Raw genomic sequence first — 18,303 nt, 5'->3', positions numbered from 1 at the left:
GTCGCGGCTCGGGTTACGCGCACGTCAGCCGTGCAGATTGTTCTAGCAAAAAGCGGCAGCGCAATCCCGAGGCGAAGGCCGGCGGCAGCGACCCTGGGAATGGAGGGGCACTGGCAGCAGCAGGAGGGTCTGGGCCTAACCCACAGCCTGACCCCTCACGTTTACTGGGCACAGAGGCACCAGGAACTCTACCTGAAGGTGGACCTGAACGGAGTTCAGGTGGGAATGAGGAGGGTGCGATTGGAGTAGGGGGTTGGGAGTGGGAATGGGAATGGGAATGGGATGGGGATGGGGATGGGGATGGGGATGGGGAGGATGCGATTGGAATAGGGGGTTGGGAGTGGGAGTGGGAATGGGGATGGGGAGGATGCGATTGGAATAGGGGGTTGGGAGTGGGAGTGGGAATGGGAATGGGGAGGATGCGATTGGAATAGGGGGTTGGGAATGGGGAGGATGCGATTGGAATAGGGGAATGGGAATGGGGAGGATGCGATTGGAGTAGGGGATTGGGAATGGGGAGGATGCGATTGGAATGGGGGTTGGGAATGGGAATGGGGAGGATGCGATTGGAGTAGGGGGTTGGGAATGGGGAGGATGCGATTGGAGTAGGGGGTTGGGAATGGGAATGGGGAGGATGCGATTGGAGTAGGGGGTTGGGAATGGAGTATCGGGCATGCGTTTTGGGAATATGGAGTTTGGGGGATTATGGTTGAGATTAGGGTTGGAGGAATGAGAATGGGGCTAGGGTATTAGGGTAAGGGCATTGGAAATTATGAGATAGGGTGAATGGGAAATGGGTTAGTGCAATTGGAATTGAGCTGTGATGTTGAGAACAGGAATTTGCAATGATGGAAATCAGTTTGGACCAGGGAATTGTACGGATTGGGGAATGAAATAAAAATTATCTTGGAATGTAAACTTAATAAGGTTAACAGACAATTAGAACAGTGTGGATAGATAAATCTGATCTGACATTCCTGGGAATTGGGATGTGAGTAGTTTAGGTGGTTTGACAGTTACTAACAGGATGGGTTGAAGTGCCAGAGCTGGTGAATTCAATTGAGGGGTGGGTCACAGGTCAGTGTTATGATCAACAGTGAGGTAAGATGGGCTGTATGACTGGTAGAATCAGGAGATTGTTTTCCTTACATTGTCAGGTGGAATTACTTTGAAGCTGGATCTGTAATTCTTAAAAGTTAATCAATAATGTGAGATGCACAAGGTAAGATAACTTACCAAATTGGCAACATACCTGTAATTTCTGTAGTGGTGCAGAAGTGGTTAATGGTTACAATACAGGATTTGCTGATTACACCAAGTAATGTAGAAAATCATAAATCTGAGGAAGATTGGCATTAAATGAGATTTGATCCAGTTTGATTGAGCTAAAGAGTAGCAGATTAATTTTTATCTAAGGTTAATACGGAATAAGGTTACTTTGGAATATGAAATATGGGACATAGAATGTTGATCCATTAGTAAATGTGGGAAATAGAAAGTGATACTTTTGAATGGTTACTTCCAGCAAACAATCAATGTGAAAACATTATCGTCAGTATTATTCAGACTGAACTGTATTACAAAAATTATTTATGTCAAGTCTGAACTCTGTTCTGATGCGCATATTTATTTCTGTGTGGTCATATCTAATTTAAGACCTTATATATGAGTTGGAATATGTATTATATCAAGAAATGATCTTGGATCAGAAGATCTTGAATCCATATGGTTGGAGGTAAGAGATAACAAGGGGAGGGGGAAATTGGTAGGCATAATCTGTCGGCCCCCTGACAATGGGGATTCCACAGCACAGAAAATAAATCAACATAAAATGATGGCATGGTAAAGAGCAGCATGTTAATCATGGGTAATTTTATTTTTCACGTAATTTGGCTAATATAGCCATGAGGAGGAATTTATTAGGGATGGTTTCCTACAATAATATCTGTGGAACCAAGGCTTTGGATCTGGTGATGTGTAATCAGGCACATTTAATAAATGATCTCAGAGTAAATGATTCCACAGGAGACAGTGATAGTAATGTGGTAAATTTAGCGTGCAGCTTGACAGTGAGAAACTTAGATCAGAAATGCATGTGTTAAACTTAAATAAGGACAATACAAAGGCAGAGTTATCTGCATTGTACTGAGGAAGAAGATGGTTGATGAGTAATGGCACACGTTGAAGAAAATAACTCATGACTCACACCAAAAATGAGGAAGAAAGATTCTAGGAAAACATAAACTAATTACATTTCACTAAGGATAGCATCATATTAAAATAAAAATATACAATGTGACAAAGATTGGGGCTAAACCAAATGATTGGGAAAGCTTTAAAAAAAAAACCAAAACAGAAATAGGAAAAACAAACTTTGAAGGTAAACTTGCAAGTAATATCAAAACAAATAATGAACATGTATAAAATGAAATGGACACATTGCTTTGCTTTGAGAATGAGATTGGGGAAGTAATATGGTAAATTAGGTAATGGAAGAGCTGAATAAATAGAAACAAATTATTGGGCCAGGAGCAGGCAGGTGGGATTAGTTTAGTTTGGGATTTTGTTCAGGATGGACTGATTTGACTGAATGATCTGTTTCTGTGTTGTGTGACGTTATGACTCCTATGAAAAACTCAAGCCAGTCTGGCATTTCAGATCCAGTGACCCTCTTCAGCACTGGGTTGTTGGACCTGAAACATTAACTCTGCTTTCTCTTCACTGATGCTGCAAGACGTGTTTAGTTTTTCCAGCTATTTTTGTTTTATTTTGTATTCGCTCGTGGGATGTGGGCATTGCTGGCTGGCACACATTTATTGTGAGTCCGTAGTTGCCCTTAAGAAGATGGTGAGCTGCCTTTTTGAACCGCTGCAGTCCATGCACATTGGGTTGACTTACGATGCCCTTCAGGAGAGAATTCTAGGATTTTGATCCAGTGACATTGAAAGAAAGGTAATATATTTTCAAAACACATGGTGATCAGGGTATCTGCTACCAGTGTCCTTCAAGATGGAAGTAGTCATGGGTTTGGAAGGTGTTGTCTAATTTTTTTTGATGAATGTCTACAGTGCGTCTTGTAGATAGTACATAATGCTGCTGCTGAGCATTGATGGTGGACGGAGTGGATGTGGTGCCAGTCAGGTAGGCTGCTTCTCCTAGATTATGTCAAGTTTTTAAGTGTTATTGGAGTTGCAGCCATTCAAGCAAGTGGGGAGTATTCAATCGCAGTATTCACAGTAGAAGACACTAATGCCACTTCAAAAATACTAAATAATCAAAGCCAAGAGAGGGAAATAAAATAAATCCAATAACTATCACTGGAGAAGAAGGTAAACTAATGGGGCTAAAGGCTGATAAGTCCCCTGGACCTAGTGGGTTGCACCACAAAAACTTAAATATCTGCAGGATAGTACATGCATTGGTAATAATCTTCCAAGAACCCTTAGATTCTGGAAATGTCCAGGAAGATTGGGGAACTGCCAATTTAACAACCTTATTGAAAAAGGTAATGGAGCAAAAAGCACATAACTACAAGCCAGTCAGCTTATCATCTGTCGTCTGAAAAATGTCAAATCTTTAAAGAATAATAACAGAGCATTTAGAAACATATAATATAATTAAACAGAGTCAGCATGACTTCAAAAAGGGAAAATTGTGCCTGACAAATTTATTATAATTCTTTTGAGGAGTCATCACAGAGGATGGTTAAAGGGGTTCCAGCAGATAAAATACGTTTGGATTTCCAAAGGTGTTCGATAAGGTACTACACAGGCTATTTAATACGAGCCCATGATTTTGGGGGTATATTAGCTTGGATAGAGGGTGGTAAACTAATATTGCCCAAGATGTGGGATAAGGGAGGTATTTTCAGGATGGCAGCCTAAAGTAGTGAACCACCTGGACCAGTTCTGAAGCCATAATCATTTACAGACTTAGATAAAGGAATTTAATGTTCTATTGCCAAGTTTCTGAGTGATACAAAAAGAGGGAAATCAAGTGATGAGAATGACAGCGTCTACATAGGAATATGGACCAATCCAGTGTATGGGCAAAAACTTTACAGATGACCGATAATATGCGAAAAAGTGACATTATGCACTTTGCTGGGAAAGATGGCTTAAATTTTTTTTAAATGAAGAAAAAACTGCAGAAAGGGCAAATACGTTGACTTGGGATCCTCATGAATCACAAAAAAGTACGATTTCAGCAGGTAATAGAATGTTGATCTCTATTTCAAAGGAACAAGTATGTAAATGGGAAATCTCACTAAAAGTGTATGAGGCACTTGTTTTCGACCCATTCTGTAAGGAACGATATATATTAACACTGGAAACAGTCCTGGCAAGGCTCACTTGGTTGACCTCGGGGATGAGGGAATTTTTTTTGAGGAAAGATTAATTAGGTTGGGCTTGTACTCATTGGAGTTTAGAACACTGAGATGTGATCTTATTGAAACACAAGCTTCTTAGGGGACTTTGCAGAATAGATGCTGAGAGATTGTTTCCCTTTGCAGTGAAGGAACTGAGATATGTTCCTAAGTTTGCGTGATGATTGGTTTGGTGGGAAGCTTGCAGGTGATAGTGCTCTCATATGTCTGCTGACCTTATCCTTCTAGATGGAAGTGGTCGTAGGTTTGGAAAGTGATGTATAATGATCTTTGGTGAATTTCTGCAGTGTATCTTGTAGATAGTAGCAACAGTGAGTACTGGGTGTCATTGGTAGAGGGAGTGGGTGTGGTGGCACTCAAACTGGTTAACAGATGAAATTGTACAAAAATGCCAAGCCAAAAGGAAAACTAAGTCAGTGAACAAAAGCTACATCAAAGAGAATGCTGTTGAAGTGGACAAGGAAATGTATTAGTGGAAAGATTCAGAAGAGAATTCCAGGAATCAGGCCAGTCAGGATGGCAGCCTATAGTAGTGAACCACCTGGACCAGTTCTGAAGCCATAATCATTTACAGACTTAGATTAAGGAAGATAATGTTCTATTGCCAAGTTTCTGAGTGATACAAAAATGTACGGGCTATACTCAGGCCAGGCGACAGAGGAGCAGTGCCAAAGACCAGAGTCAGAGATGTAACATTTTGTAAGGGAAGTGATTGTAAGTTCAGAGATATTGTTTAGCGGTGTGCTGGGGAGGTGTGGTCATGAAGAAATTTTAAATGAGTTAGGTAGAACAGGAAGATGGGTAAATGAGATCTGTTGTGAGATTGAATGTAAGTAATTGTGTTCTGGTTGAGCTGAAGCTCCTCGATAAAATGGGAGGTAAAGCAGGGAAAAGGTTAGTCTGTAGATGACAGCCGTATGAGATGTTTATGATGTGGCGGTGCTGCTTTTGGACCAGGGTGGACAAGGTCAGAAATCAGGCACCGGGTTATAGTCCAACAGGTTTATTTGAAGCTTTTGGAGTGGTAGCCCCTTTGTCAGGTGAAGTGAGAGAGAAGCACGGAGACACTGAATTGATAGGCAGAGAGATCAAGGGCTGAGAGATCAAAAGATCATACAAATGGTGTGTGGGGAACATCGAATAGTAAGTCTGCTTTCGAATCCATATAGTATGGAAACAGGCTATTTGGCCTAACAAGTCCACACTGACCCTGCGAAGAGCATCTTACACAGACCCATATCCTATCCCTGTAACCTTGCATTTCCCATGGCTAATGCATCTAACCTACACATTCCTGAACACTGTGCGCAATTTAGCACAGCCAATCCACCTAATTTGCGCATCTTTGGACTGTGTGTGATCTAAAGTGTCAGACAGTGTGAGTAAAGTGTCAACAGCTGAATTACAAGCAAAGGGATGACCTATAATCTGCTTAAATGAGGCAGAGGGACAATTACAAAAATTAAAAATAAGGTGGTGGTGAAGACAAACCAAATGACTGGAATAACATGATAGATATAAGAGGTGCATGTTGAGGGTCTAACCAAAGTAATAATAAGTAATCCAAAACTGTACAAACTAATTAAGGTAGAGTCATAATGACTTATCAAGGTGATGGTGTCAAAACAGAACATTAAGGAAGATTTTACAGACACAGAACAGTGGGGTGGGGTCACATGGACCCAGGATCACAGTTGAGCTGAACTTCATGGGTAAGGAATTTAGCTACCAGTCTCTGCTCGGTGATTCGACATTATTGTGTATCTCAGAGACAGCTTTGGAGAACGCTTACCCAAAGATCAGAGGTTGAATATCTTGGACTGTTGAAGGGTTCCCTGACTGGGAGGGAACATCCCTGCCTGGCAATTGTTGCATGGTGACCATTCATCTGTTGTTGTAGTGTCTGCATGGTCTTGCCAATACACCATACCTCGGGGCATCCTGGCCTGCAGTGTATGAGATAGGCAGCATTGCTAACTCACATGAGTATTGACTATGAATGTGGTGGGTGATGTTCCCACGTGTGATGGTAGTGTCCATATCGATGATCAGACATGTCATGCAGAGGTTGCCATGGCAGGTTTATGTGATTTTGTGGTCAGTGTTGTCCTGAAGGCTAGGTAGTTTGCTGCCTTTATAAGGTAGTTTGCGGTCTTTATAACGTTAGGCGGTTGTTTGAAGGTAAGAAGTGGAGACATAGGGATGAACTTGGCGAGGTGTTCATCATCATCAGTGACATGTTGAAGGCTGGGAAGAACATAGAACATTACAGCACAGTACAGGCCCTTCAGCCCTCGATGTTGTGCCAACCTGTCATACCGATCTCAAGCCCATCTAACCTACTCTATTCCATCTACGTCCATATGCTTATCCAATGACAACTTAAATGTACCTAAATTTGGCGAATCTACTACCGTTGCAGGAAAAGCGTTCCATTCCCTTACTACTCCCTGAGTAAAGAAACTACCTCTGACATCTGTCCTATATCTTTCACCCCTCAATTTAAAGCTATGCCCCCTCGTGCTCACCATCACCATCCTAGGATAAAGGCTCTCCCTATCCACCCTATCTAACCCTGTTTATTTTATATGTTTCAATTAAGTCACCTCTCAACCTTCTTCTCTCTAATGAAAACAGCCTCAAGTCCCTCAGCCTTTCCTCGTAAGACCTTCCCTCCATACCAGGCAACATCCTAGTAAATCTCCTCTGCACCCTTTCCAAAGCTTCCACATCCTTCTTATAATGCGGTGACCAGAACTGTACGCAATACTGCAAGTGCGGCCGCACCAGAGTTTTGTACAGCTGCAGCATAACCTCTTGGTTCCGGAACTCGATCCCTCTATTAATAAAAGCTGAAACACTGTATGTCTTCTTAACAGCCCTGTCAACCTGGGTGACAACTTTCAAGGATCTGTGTACATGGACATGGAGATCTCTCTGCTCATCTACACTACTAAGAATCTTACCATTAGCCCTGTACTTTGCCTTCTGGTTACTCCTAACAAAGTGCATCACCTCACACTTGTCTGCATTAAACTCCATTTGCCACCTCTCAGCCCAGCTCGGCAGCTTATCTATGTCTCTCTGCAACCTAAAGCATCCTTCATCACTATCCACAACTCCACCGACTTTAGTGTCGTCTGCAAATTTACTAACCCATCCTTCTACGCCCTCATCCAGGTCATTTATAAAAATGACAAACAGCAGTGGACCCAACACCGACCCTTGCGGTACACCACTAGTAACAGGTCTCCTGGATGAACACTTCCCATCAACTACCACCCTCTGTCTTCTTTCAGCAAGCCAATTTCTGATCCAAACTGCTATACCTCCCACAATTCCATTCCTCCGCATTTTGTAGAATAGCCTATTGTGGGGAACTTTATCGAACGCCTTGCTGAAATCCATATACACCACATCAACCGGTTTACTCTCATCTACCTGTTTGGTCACCTTCTCAAAGAACTCAATAAGGTTTGTGAGGCACGACCTTCCCTTCAGAAAACCGTGCTGACTATCCCTAATCAATGTATTCTTTTCTAGATGATTATAAATCCTATCCCTTATAACCTTTTCCAACACTTTACCAACAACTGAAGTAAGGCTCACTGGTCTATAATTACCAGGGTTGTCTCTACTCCCCTTCTTGAACAGGGGAACTGCATTTGCTATCCTCCAGTCATCTGGCACTATTCCTGTAGACAATGATGAGTTAAAGATCAATGCCAAAGGCTCGGCAATCTCCTCCCTGGCTGCCCAGAGGATCCGAGGATCCGAGGATTAATCCCATCCGGCCCAGGGGGCTTATCCATCTTCACCCTCTGAAGGATTTCTAATACCTCTTCCTTGTGAACCTCAATCCCACCTAACCTAGTAGCCTGTATCTCAGTATTCTCCTCGACAACATTGTCATTTTCTAGAGTGAATACTGTTGAAAAATATTCATTTAGCGCCTCCCCTATCTCATCTGACTCCACACACAACTTACCACTACTTTCCTTGATTGGGCCTAATCTTACTTTCGTCATTCTTTTATTCCTTAAATACCAATAGAAAGCCTTAGGGTTTACCCTGATCCTATCCGCCAACAACTTCTCATGTCTCCTCCTGGCTCTTCTGAGCTCTCTCTTTAGGTCTTTCCTGGCTACCTCGTAGCCCTCAAGTGGCCTAACTGAGCCTTCACATCTCGTCCTAACATAAGCCTCCTTCTTCCTCTTGACCAGAGATTCCACCTCCTTCGTAAACCACGGCCTCTGCGCTCTACAGCTTCCTCCCTGCCTGACAGGTACATACTTATCTAGGACACACAGGAGCTTTTCCTTGAATAAGCTCCACATTTCTACTGTGCCCATCCCCTGCAGTTTCCTTCCCCATTCTGTGCTCCCTAAATCTTGCCTAATCTCATCGTAATTGCCTTTTCCCCAGCCATAACTCTTGCCCAGTGGTATATACACCTATCCCTTTCCATCACTAAAGTAAACATAACAGAATTGTGATTGCTATCACCAAAGTGCTCACCTACTTCCAAATCTAACACCTGGCCAGGCTCATTACCCAGTACCAAATCTAATGTGGCTTCGCCCCTTATTGGCCTATCTACCTTCTGTGTCGGGAAGCCCTCCTGCACACACTGGACAAAAACTGACCCATCTATAGTACTTGAACTATAGTGTTCCCAGTCAATATTTGGAAAGTTGAAGTCCCCCATGACAACTACCCTGTCTCTCTCACTCCTATTGAGAATCATCTTTGCTGTCCTTTCCTCTACATCTCTAGAACTCTTTGGAGGCCTATAGAGAACTCCCAACAGGGTGACCTCTCCTTTCCTGTTTCTAACCTCAGCCCATACTACCTCAGTTGACGAGTCCCCAAACATCCTTTCTGCAACTGTAATACTGTCCTTGATCAACAATGCCACACCTCCGCCCCTTTTACCATCTTCTCTGTTCTCACTGAAACATCTAAATCCCGGAACCTGCAACAACCATTCCTGTCCCTGCTCTATCCATGTCTCCGAAATGGCCACAACATCGAAGTCCCAGGTTCTAACCCATGCTGCAAGTTCACCCACCTTATTCCGGACGCTCCTGGCATTGAAGTAGACACACTTCAAACCAACTTCTTGCTTGCTGGTGCCATCTTGCTTCCCTGAAACTTTATTTCGGACCACCCTACTCTCAACCTTTTCTATAGTCGAACTACAATTTTGGTGCCCATCCCCCCCTGCTGAATTAGTTTAAACCCACCCGAATAGCCTTAGCAGATTTCCCCCCCGGGATATCGTTACCCCTCTTGTTCAGGTGAAGACCATCTTGCTTGTAGAGGTCCCACCTACCCCAGAAAGAGCCCCAATTATCCAAGAATCCAAAACCTTCCCTCCTGCACCATCCCTGTAGTGTAGTTGGTGTAGTTTCTCCGCTTTGGGGAAGTACTGGATGATGAAGAGTACTCTATCATTTGTATCCTGTGTCTTTCTTTTGAGGATGTCATTGCAGTTTTTTGCTGTGGCATGTCAGAAGTGGTGATCGATAAGTTGGACATCGTAACCTGTTCCTATGAGGGCATCCTTCAAAATCTTTATGTGACCGTCGTGTTCCTCCTCATCTGAGCAGATCTTGTGCATGTGCAGGTCTGTCTTCAGCGGGTGGTTTCTTTAATATCTTTAAAGTGGAACTCGAGTGAGGTTATCCATGGGCTTGTGGTAGAGTGAAGAACGAGACATCTGACCTTGATGGAGATGCAAGTGTCCAAGATTGAGACTGATTCTGAAATGTAGTCAGTGGTAAGCCCGATGGTGAGATGAAACTTGTTGATATCGCTGTGTAGTTGTTGCAATGATTCCTCACTGTGAGTCAAAGGAAGAAAATGTCATCGAAATGTCAGGCAAATGGCATTGGTCAGAGCTTCTGTGCAGCAAAGAAACCTTACTTGAACTTGTGCATGAAAATGTTGGCATATTGGGTGCAAATTAGGTTCTCATGGCTGTTCCGTATATCTGGATAAAGAACTGGTTGTTGTAGGTGAAGATGTTGCTGTCCAGGATGAAGCAGATGCATTGTAAGATGGCATCTGGAAATTGGCAGTTGGTGGTGTTGAGTAATGAGGCTGTTGTAGTGATGCCGTTGTTGTGGGATTGCTGGTGTAGAGTGCCGAAATGTCCGTTGCTTCGAGGAATGTTCCTGGTTTGACAAGCCTGCTTGCTATTCAGCTGTTGTCACTTTACTCACACAGCCTGACACTTTTGATCACGTGCAGAAACTTATTATTTGACACTCCATTCACACTATGTGTATGATCTTTTGATCTCTCCGCCTGTAAATTCTGTGTCTGTGTCCCTCGCTCTCACTTCACCTGACAAAGGGACTACGCTCTGAGAAATTGTGAATTCAAGTAAACCTGTTGGAGTATAACCTGATGTGATCTGATTTCTGACCTTGAAATGTTTATTGCAGAGTGAGAGGTGGACCCTGTTAGAGTTGGGAGTGGATGCTTTTTCAGATAGTGATGATGAAATTAACAGTTCCAGTTCACAACAGACTTTGTTTTAATTCCAAGGATCTGTTTTTATGGTTGATGACCAGTGTTTCAATGTCAGTTGTGACTCTATGGCAGCACTCATTCATCTCTAATACAGGAAGTCATGGGATCAAGCCTTGTTCAAAATGTTTGCTCACAATCCAGTCAGTCGCAGTGCTGACAAATTGGGACCTGCAGTTGAGATTAAATAACTGGCTGTTTTCAACCATTAATAAACTTCATCTGAAGAATCAACTGCACAGTATTATTCCCAACAATATGAGAGATCTTTCATCAAGAAGATCCTGCAAACATTGTCTACATGATACAGTAATTTCAATCATACTGTATAGACGAAGACCAATCAGTCCATTGTACTTGTGCCAGTTCTTTAAAAGAATTGTCCACTTAATCTCACTTTCTTGGTCTTTACCAATGACCTTGCAAATGTTTCCCTTTCAATCACTTATCAGGTTTCTTTTTGAAAGTTGTTGTTGAATTTGTTTGTGACAGTGCATTCTATATTACAACAATTAATAAATTAATTGAATTAATGTCATATTTTCCTATCTTCTACTTGCTAATTGTTCTCATTACACATCTCCCCTCCCCTCAAAAAGAGGTAAGCATAAGTAATGGGGCTGTCACTGTGTGGGTAGTATTATACAAAATTCTGCCCCACCCCAGTTGGTTCCCCTCTCTGTATACTACAGCTGGAATCACACCAGCTGCTGAATATTTGAATTTGGTCCCTGAAAGTTGTGGGGTGTGGTGGGTTGAGTGAGAGAGAAAAGAGAGAGAGCAAAGTAATGTTATCTTTAAAAATTGAGCATTTACTAGGAACTTTTGATATTTGATTGTGCTTTGTAAGGTGTTCTCAGTTATTTACTTCACAGTTGTGGGTAATGTTTTGCAATGAAGGAATCCAGCTGCTTTGGCCCTTTGATACTTCAACTTAAAACTTTTACAAAACAGCAGAGTGAATCATGTTTAATGCGCCATTTTCTACACCTCCTTAAACTTCTGGATCCTTTGCATTAATTTTCTATTATCAAAATTGTATCTGATATTTGACCCATAGATTTTGAGCTTAGTAAGTGGAAATAATCCTTTCAGCGCCAACAAAAACCTCTTGCCGAAAAACTGAAAATTCACCACAAAGTTAATATCAAATCACTGATATCCAAAGCGGGTATTAGCCATTGTCAAGATCTGTCCTACTTGGTGTTTAGTTTATTCAAAAAGAGCATGAGGTGTAATAAATTATTTCACTGGTGAAATTGGAGATGAGGTTTTCCAGTTATGAAAATCTAACTATGGTCAACAATGCTTGTTGACAGGACAGATTATTGTGTGCTTTTTCATTTGGTTATCATAGTCTCAGCCCATACGTGTAGGAGAGATAATATATGCAAAAAGTAACTTAATGGGAAACGGAATATTGTGCAATGAGCTTCAGTTTCGAACACCAACAGCACTCAAAATTCTGTTAATTTTCAAAGGTTTCTGCTTATACTTGTATATCATCAAACATAAGGATAAAGACGTGACACAACTAGGCGCAGAAATTTATTGCAAAAAAGCCTATTATTCAAAGTCTAGTTCACTTAGAACATAGAACATAGAACAGTACAGCACAGAACAGGCCCTTCAGCCCACAATGTTGTGCCGACCATTGATCCTCATGTATGCAATCTTGTTAAATATTTCAATAGAATTTGGCCAATTGAATTGTATCCAGAACACACTGCCTCACACTTGCCTTTTAAAATAAAAAAAAAATTGGGGCCTAGGCTACCTTCTTAATAGATTTTGAGGGCATTTGATCTGGTCCATAATACTCACTACACACACACAGAAACCAGTCACTCTGTCACTACTACCTCGAACAGTGACTAGGGTTTAAATCCCAGGTTCCTAAATGACAAACACCCTACATAAGAAAGCTATTATATATGGTGAATGCCTCATTTCCCAGGATACTCTGGTGTGTAATTTATTCACATGTAAATATATAGATTCTGCACTCTACATTTAATCTCAGTTCTCATCACTCCCTTTTGAACAGATTTTTGTTTCTGACACATTGGAGTTAGAGTTAGATTGGCTAACTTGCGAGTAATCACAAACAAGTTTATTAGTACAGGTTACATGTTAGCTGAAATAGTAATGATTTTAGTTAATTTCTTGGCTTCACAGATAGCAACAAAGAGAGCTAAATGGTCACAGATGCTGCTCAAGAGGCAGAAACAGAACATTGAATATCATAATTACAGTGGTTAAGGCGATTCCGTTTATTTTGCCTGTCTAAGTATTACATTGGACTGAACTGCTCTTATCCAATTCCACCACAACCACACATGCACTCTCTCCCCACTGCCCCCACACCCCTCACAGCAGACAACTTTGTCTGAAGAAAATTGAAGAGGGTTTGAGATAGGATTTAAGATGAAGGACAGCAGTTATTCTGAACATCTTATTCTTGATTAGTTTGAAACCAACAACTGGAATTATTTAACTTTCTTTAACAAGTTATTTTAAATATGTATAGCAGGGCTTTCAAACGCAAGAATGAAACAAACAGGAATAGGGCCTGTGACAACAGGAATCATGCAATGCTGATATATTTAAAAAGCACAGAGGAGCCTTCAACAACAGCAGTTGAAGATGGGGTACCACAAATCCTTTGACTCGACTGAAAAATCATCCTAGTCTCGTTCCTCTCAGCATTTATCAGATATTTATCTATATTCTTCTTCAATATCAATGGCTGCTTGAAGTAATGTTGTATATAATGTAATCAGCCTTTGCTGTAAAACAGGCAGACTGATGCAGAAACACACAAATTTAAAGCAGCCACTCACTTTTCAGGCTAGCTGCTTCGCTTCCCAAATTTCCTGTACTCATTGACTGCACCATTTGCTTCTGTCTCCTAGTATAAATTGGCAGACAAGCATCCCAAGCCCAGCTAGACAGTTTAAAGTGTGCTTTGGGCTCACTGTTGGCCCTTTGTCTGAAGACAAGCATTCAATAAGTCCATGTCTGTTCTGCCAGAATCTCTTGCCTGCAGTCACCGTTGTTGCCTTGGAAGAGGAGGGAGATTATGATCTCAGAAACCATCTAGGTGACACCATTAGGGATCACAGTTTGGGAACCTTGGTATAGATACAAAAGTTTAGAAGCTGGAATCTGTCCATGAACACATATAGACCTAGTTATTAGATATGACAAATTATGGCAACTTATCTACTTGGTCAGAACAAAATTTGGACCTCTAAACAAACCATCAATATTCCTCAAGTTTTCTCCCATTTCCCTTATTAGGCTCCTGACCAAATCTACAAACAATGGTGTATTAATTCATTCAGAGAATTCAAATTACCAAAACAGAAGCAAATACAGAAAGAATGTCTGAACTGTCAATTTCATGAAAACATTGCTCAGATGAAGAAATGTGAAAAATGTGCCCCATAATGAAACTCAAATGACTCACCGTTTTGCCTTGCAAGCTCTCGGATGGAATGGTTTGCACAGGTATACCAGCAGGCATTGACCTTCTGTTTGGTGGATAGATAAACCTGTTGACAGGTTTTGTGTGTAACCTGATTTAAATTAGTTGAAAATTATTTCAGAAGGCTGTAGTTATAGGGCCATTTACGAGTTTGATTGGTGTGGTACAGTTAAAAATCAAAAATAATATGTAAAAGCTTTTAAAGCATGCCTATTAATGTCATTTATACCTAGAGAAGAACTTGATATTAGGGTACAATAAAACAAACACCTATGTATGCTGAAGGTCTGAAACAGAAGCAGAAATTTCAGGAGAAATTCTGATCTGGCAGCATCTGTGGAGAGAAAAGAGTTAACATTTTGAGTCCAATTACCAGTTTTGAAGAAGGATTATTGATTTGAAGTGTTAACTCTGCTCTCTCTCTATAGATAGTGCCAGGCCTGCTGAGTTTCTCCAGTAAATTATGTTTTTGTTTCTTAATACAGAGAGTCTACTTGAAAGCCTGCTGGCCTGTACAACTGTGGAAAATCTGAATGATAATTAATTTAACTTTTAGACTGGTTTCTGTAAACCAATTCAAACCTCTTTGTAGGTTACGTGGAACAGTCCCTCTTCAGCACCTACACTGGCCCCAAACCCCACCTCTTCCTCCGTTACATCGATGACTCTATCGGCGCCACGTCTTGCTCCCAAGAGGAGCTCGAACTGTTCATCCACTTCACCAACACCTTCCACCCCAACCTCAAGTTCACCTGGGCCATCTCCAACACATCCCTCACCTTCCTGGACCTCTGTTCCATCTCAGGCAACCAGCTAGAAACTGATGTCCACTTCAAGCCCACCAACTTGCACAGCTACCTAGAATACACCTCCTCCCACCCACCCCCCCTGCAAAAATTCCATCCCCTATTCCCAATTCCTTCACCTCCACCACATCTGCCCCCCACGATGAGGCATTCCACTCCACATCCCAGATGGCCGCGTTCTTCAAGGATGGCAACTCTTTCCCCCCCCCCCCCCCCCGCAGTGGTCAAGAATGCCTTTGACCATGTCTCCCACAACACATCCCTCACACCCTGCCCCCGCAATAACCGCCCTAAGAGAATCCCCCTCGTCCTCACATACCACCCTACCAACCTCCGGATACGACGTATCATCCTCCGACACTTCCGCCAAATACAATCCGACCCCACCACCCTAGTCTGCCTTCCGGAGAGACCACTCTCTCCGTGACTCCCTTGTCTGCTCCACACTGCCCTTCAACCCCACCACACCCGGCACCTTCCCCTGCAACCGCAGGAAGTGCTACACTTGCCCCCACACCACCTCCCTCACCCCCATCCCAGGCCCCAAGATGACCTTCCATATCAAGCCGATGTTCACCTGCACATCTGCCAATGTAGTATACTGTATCCACTCTACCTAGAACATAGAACATAGAACAGTACAGCACAGAACAGGCCCTTCAGCCCACAATGTTGTGCCGACCATTGATCCTCATGGATGCACCCTCAAATTTCTGTGACCATATGCATGTCCAGCAGTCTCTTAAATGACCCCAATGACCTTGCTTCCACAACTGCTGCTGGCAACGCATTCCATGCTCTCACAACTCTCTGCGTAAAGAACCTGCCTCTGACATCCCCTCTATACTTTCCACCAACCAGCTTAAAACTATGACCCCTCGTGCTAGCCATTTCTGCCCTGGGAAATAGTCTCTGGCTATCGACTCTATCTATGCCTCTCATTATCTTGTATACCTCAATTAGGTCCCCTCTCCTCCTCCTTTTCTCCAATGAAAAGAGACCGAGCTCAGTCAACCTCTCTTCATAAGATAAGCCCTCCAGTCCAGGCAGCATCCTGGTAAACCTCCTCTGAACCCTCTCCAAAGCATCCACATCTTTCCTATAATAGGGCGCCCAGAACTGGACGCAGTATTCCAAGTGCGGTCTAACCAAAGTTTTATAGAGCTGCAACAAGATCTCACGACTCTTAAACTCAATCCCCCTGTTAATGAAAGCCAAAACACCATATGCTTTCTTAACAACCCTGTCCACTTGGGTGGCCATTTTAAGGGATCTATGTATCTGCACACCAAGATCCCTCTGTTCCTCCACGCTGCCAAGAATCCTATCCTTAATCCTGTACTCAGCTTTCAAATTCGACCTTCCAAAATGCATCACCTCGCATTTATCCAGGTTGAACTCCATCTGCCACCTCTCAGCCCATCTCTGCATCCTGTCAATGTCCCGCTGCAGCCTACAACAGCCCTCTACACTGTCAACGACACCTCCGACCTTTGTGTCGTCTGCAAACTTGCTGACCCATCCTTCAATTCCCTCGTCCAAGTCATTAATAAAAATTACAAACAGTAGAGGCCCAAGGACAGAGCCCTGTGGAACCCCACTCACCACTGACTTCCAGGCAGAATATTTTCCTTCTACTACCACTCGCTGTCTTCTGTTGGCCAGCCAATTCTGTATCCAAGCAGCTAAGTTCCCCTGTATCCCATTCCTCCTGACCTTCTGAATGAGGCTGTTGTGGCTTTCTCTACATTGGGGAAACCAATCGGAGGCTTGGGGACTGCTTTGTGGAACACCTCCGCTTGGTTCACAATAAACAACTGCACCTCCCAGTCGCAAACCATTTTAACTCCCCCTCCCATTCCTCAGATGACATGTCCATCCTGGGCCTCCTGCAGTGCCACAATGATGCCACCAAAGGTTGCAGAAACAGCAACTCAAATTCCGTTTAGGAACCCTGCAGCCCAATGGTATCAATGTGGACTTCACCAGCTTCAAAATCTCCCCTTCCCCCACTGCATCCCAAAACCAGCCCAGCTCGTCTCCGCCTCCCTAACCTGTTCTTCCTCTCACCTATCCCCTCCTCCCACCTCAAGCCGCACCTCCATTTCCAACCTACCAACCTCATTCTGTTTCCTTGACCTGTCCGTCCTCCCCAGACTGACCTATCCCCTCCCCATCTATACTCTCCTTTCCACCTATCTTCTCCTCTATCCATCTTCGGTCCGCCTCCCCCTCTCTCCCTATTTATTTCAGAACCCTCTCCCCATCCCCCTCTCTGATGAAGGGTCTAGGTCTGAAACGTCAGCTTTTATGCTCCTGAGATGCTGCTTGGCCTGCTGTGTTCATCCAGCTTCACGCTTTGTTATCAAAGATTATGTAACTCAATTTGTATAAAATGTAACTGGCAGTTGACATTCCACAATGTGTGCACTTGTTTGACAGATTTTAGGTGAATTACATTGTAAATATCAGCAGATCTTCATTGAAATGCTAGGCCCCATGTTTAAAAAAAAAACGAAACAAGGGATAGGAAATACATATATTCATGGCTGGCAAAGCACCATTTCCAAGCCTCAGTACACAGAGTATGAATAGGAATATTCTGTACACGAAAAATTTGATCAATGAGGAGAAACCAAATGTTCCCAAATGGAAAAGGAATATCAAAGCTTGGAATGTTAACCAGGCCCCACATTTAAATTGCTACAATAGAGGGAGTCATATAACTTCAGATAAATTAAAAGTTGAGTTTATTGGATTCTTAAAATAATCATTTTATCTCTGTATCTAATATGTAATTGATTGGGTCCCCAACATCTGGTTCAAATGTTGTCACTGTGTTCTAAAATGAATTTACTCAAACAATTGTTATGTGGTCACCCGTCCTTTGAGATGCCAAATTTGAATTCTGAGAATGGAGAATTAACAGATAAAATCACTGAGATGTTTAAATAATAAGAGGTATTTCAGAGAACGGACTTGAATCTCAACATTAACTTCTGTGAGTTGCAAAATCATTTTTGGTGTAAGCCTTGGCCCTAGCTATTGAACTTTAATTTTTTCTGAATTTATGTGGAATCTGC

The 18,303-nt window shown here is 42.6% G+C and overlaps 1 protein-coding gene across 1 annotated transcript in view; it reads left to right on the top strand.

The window, feature by feature from the left end:
- The first annotated feature begins 39 nt into the window (after positions 1-39).
- The window catches only part of hacd3 (3-hydroxyacyl-CoA dehydratase 3), a 43,012-nt gene continuing 24,748 nt past the window's right edge, over positions 40-18,303 (top strand). The window contains exon 1 of the mRNA XM_059639184.1: positions 40-219. Coding sequence (XP_059495167.1) covers positions 100-219 — 120 coding nt within the window. The 5' untranslated portion in view covers positions 40-99. The remainder of the gene's footprint in view (positions 220-18,303) is intronic.

This window comes from Stegostoma tigrinum, chromosome 33 (assembly GCF_030684315.1).
Source record: "Stegostoma tigrinum isolate sSteTig4 chromosome 33, sSteTig4.hap1, whole genome shotgun sequence".
Taxonomy (NCBI): Eukaryota; Metazoa; Chordata; class Chondrichthyes; order Orectolobiformes; family Stegostomatidae; genus Stegostoma; species Stegostoma tigrinum.
This window is presented reverse-complemented; position numbering and strand designations above follow the sequence as displayed.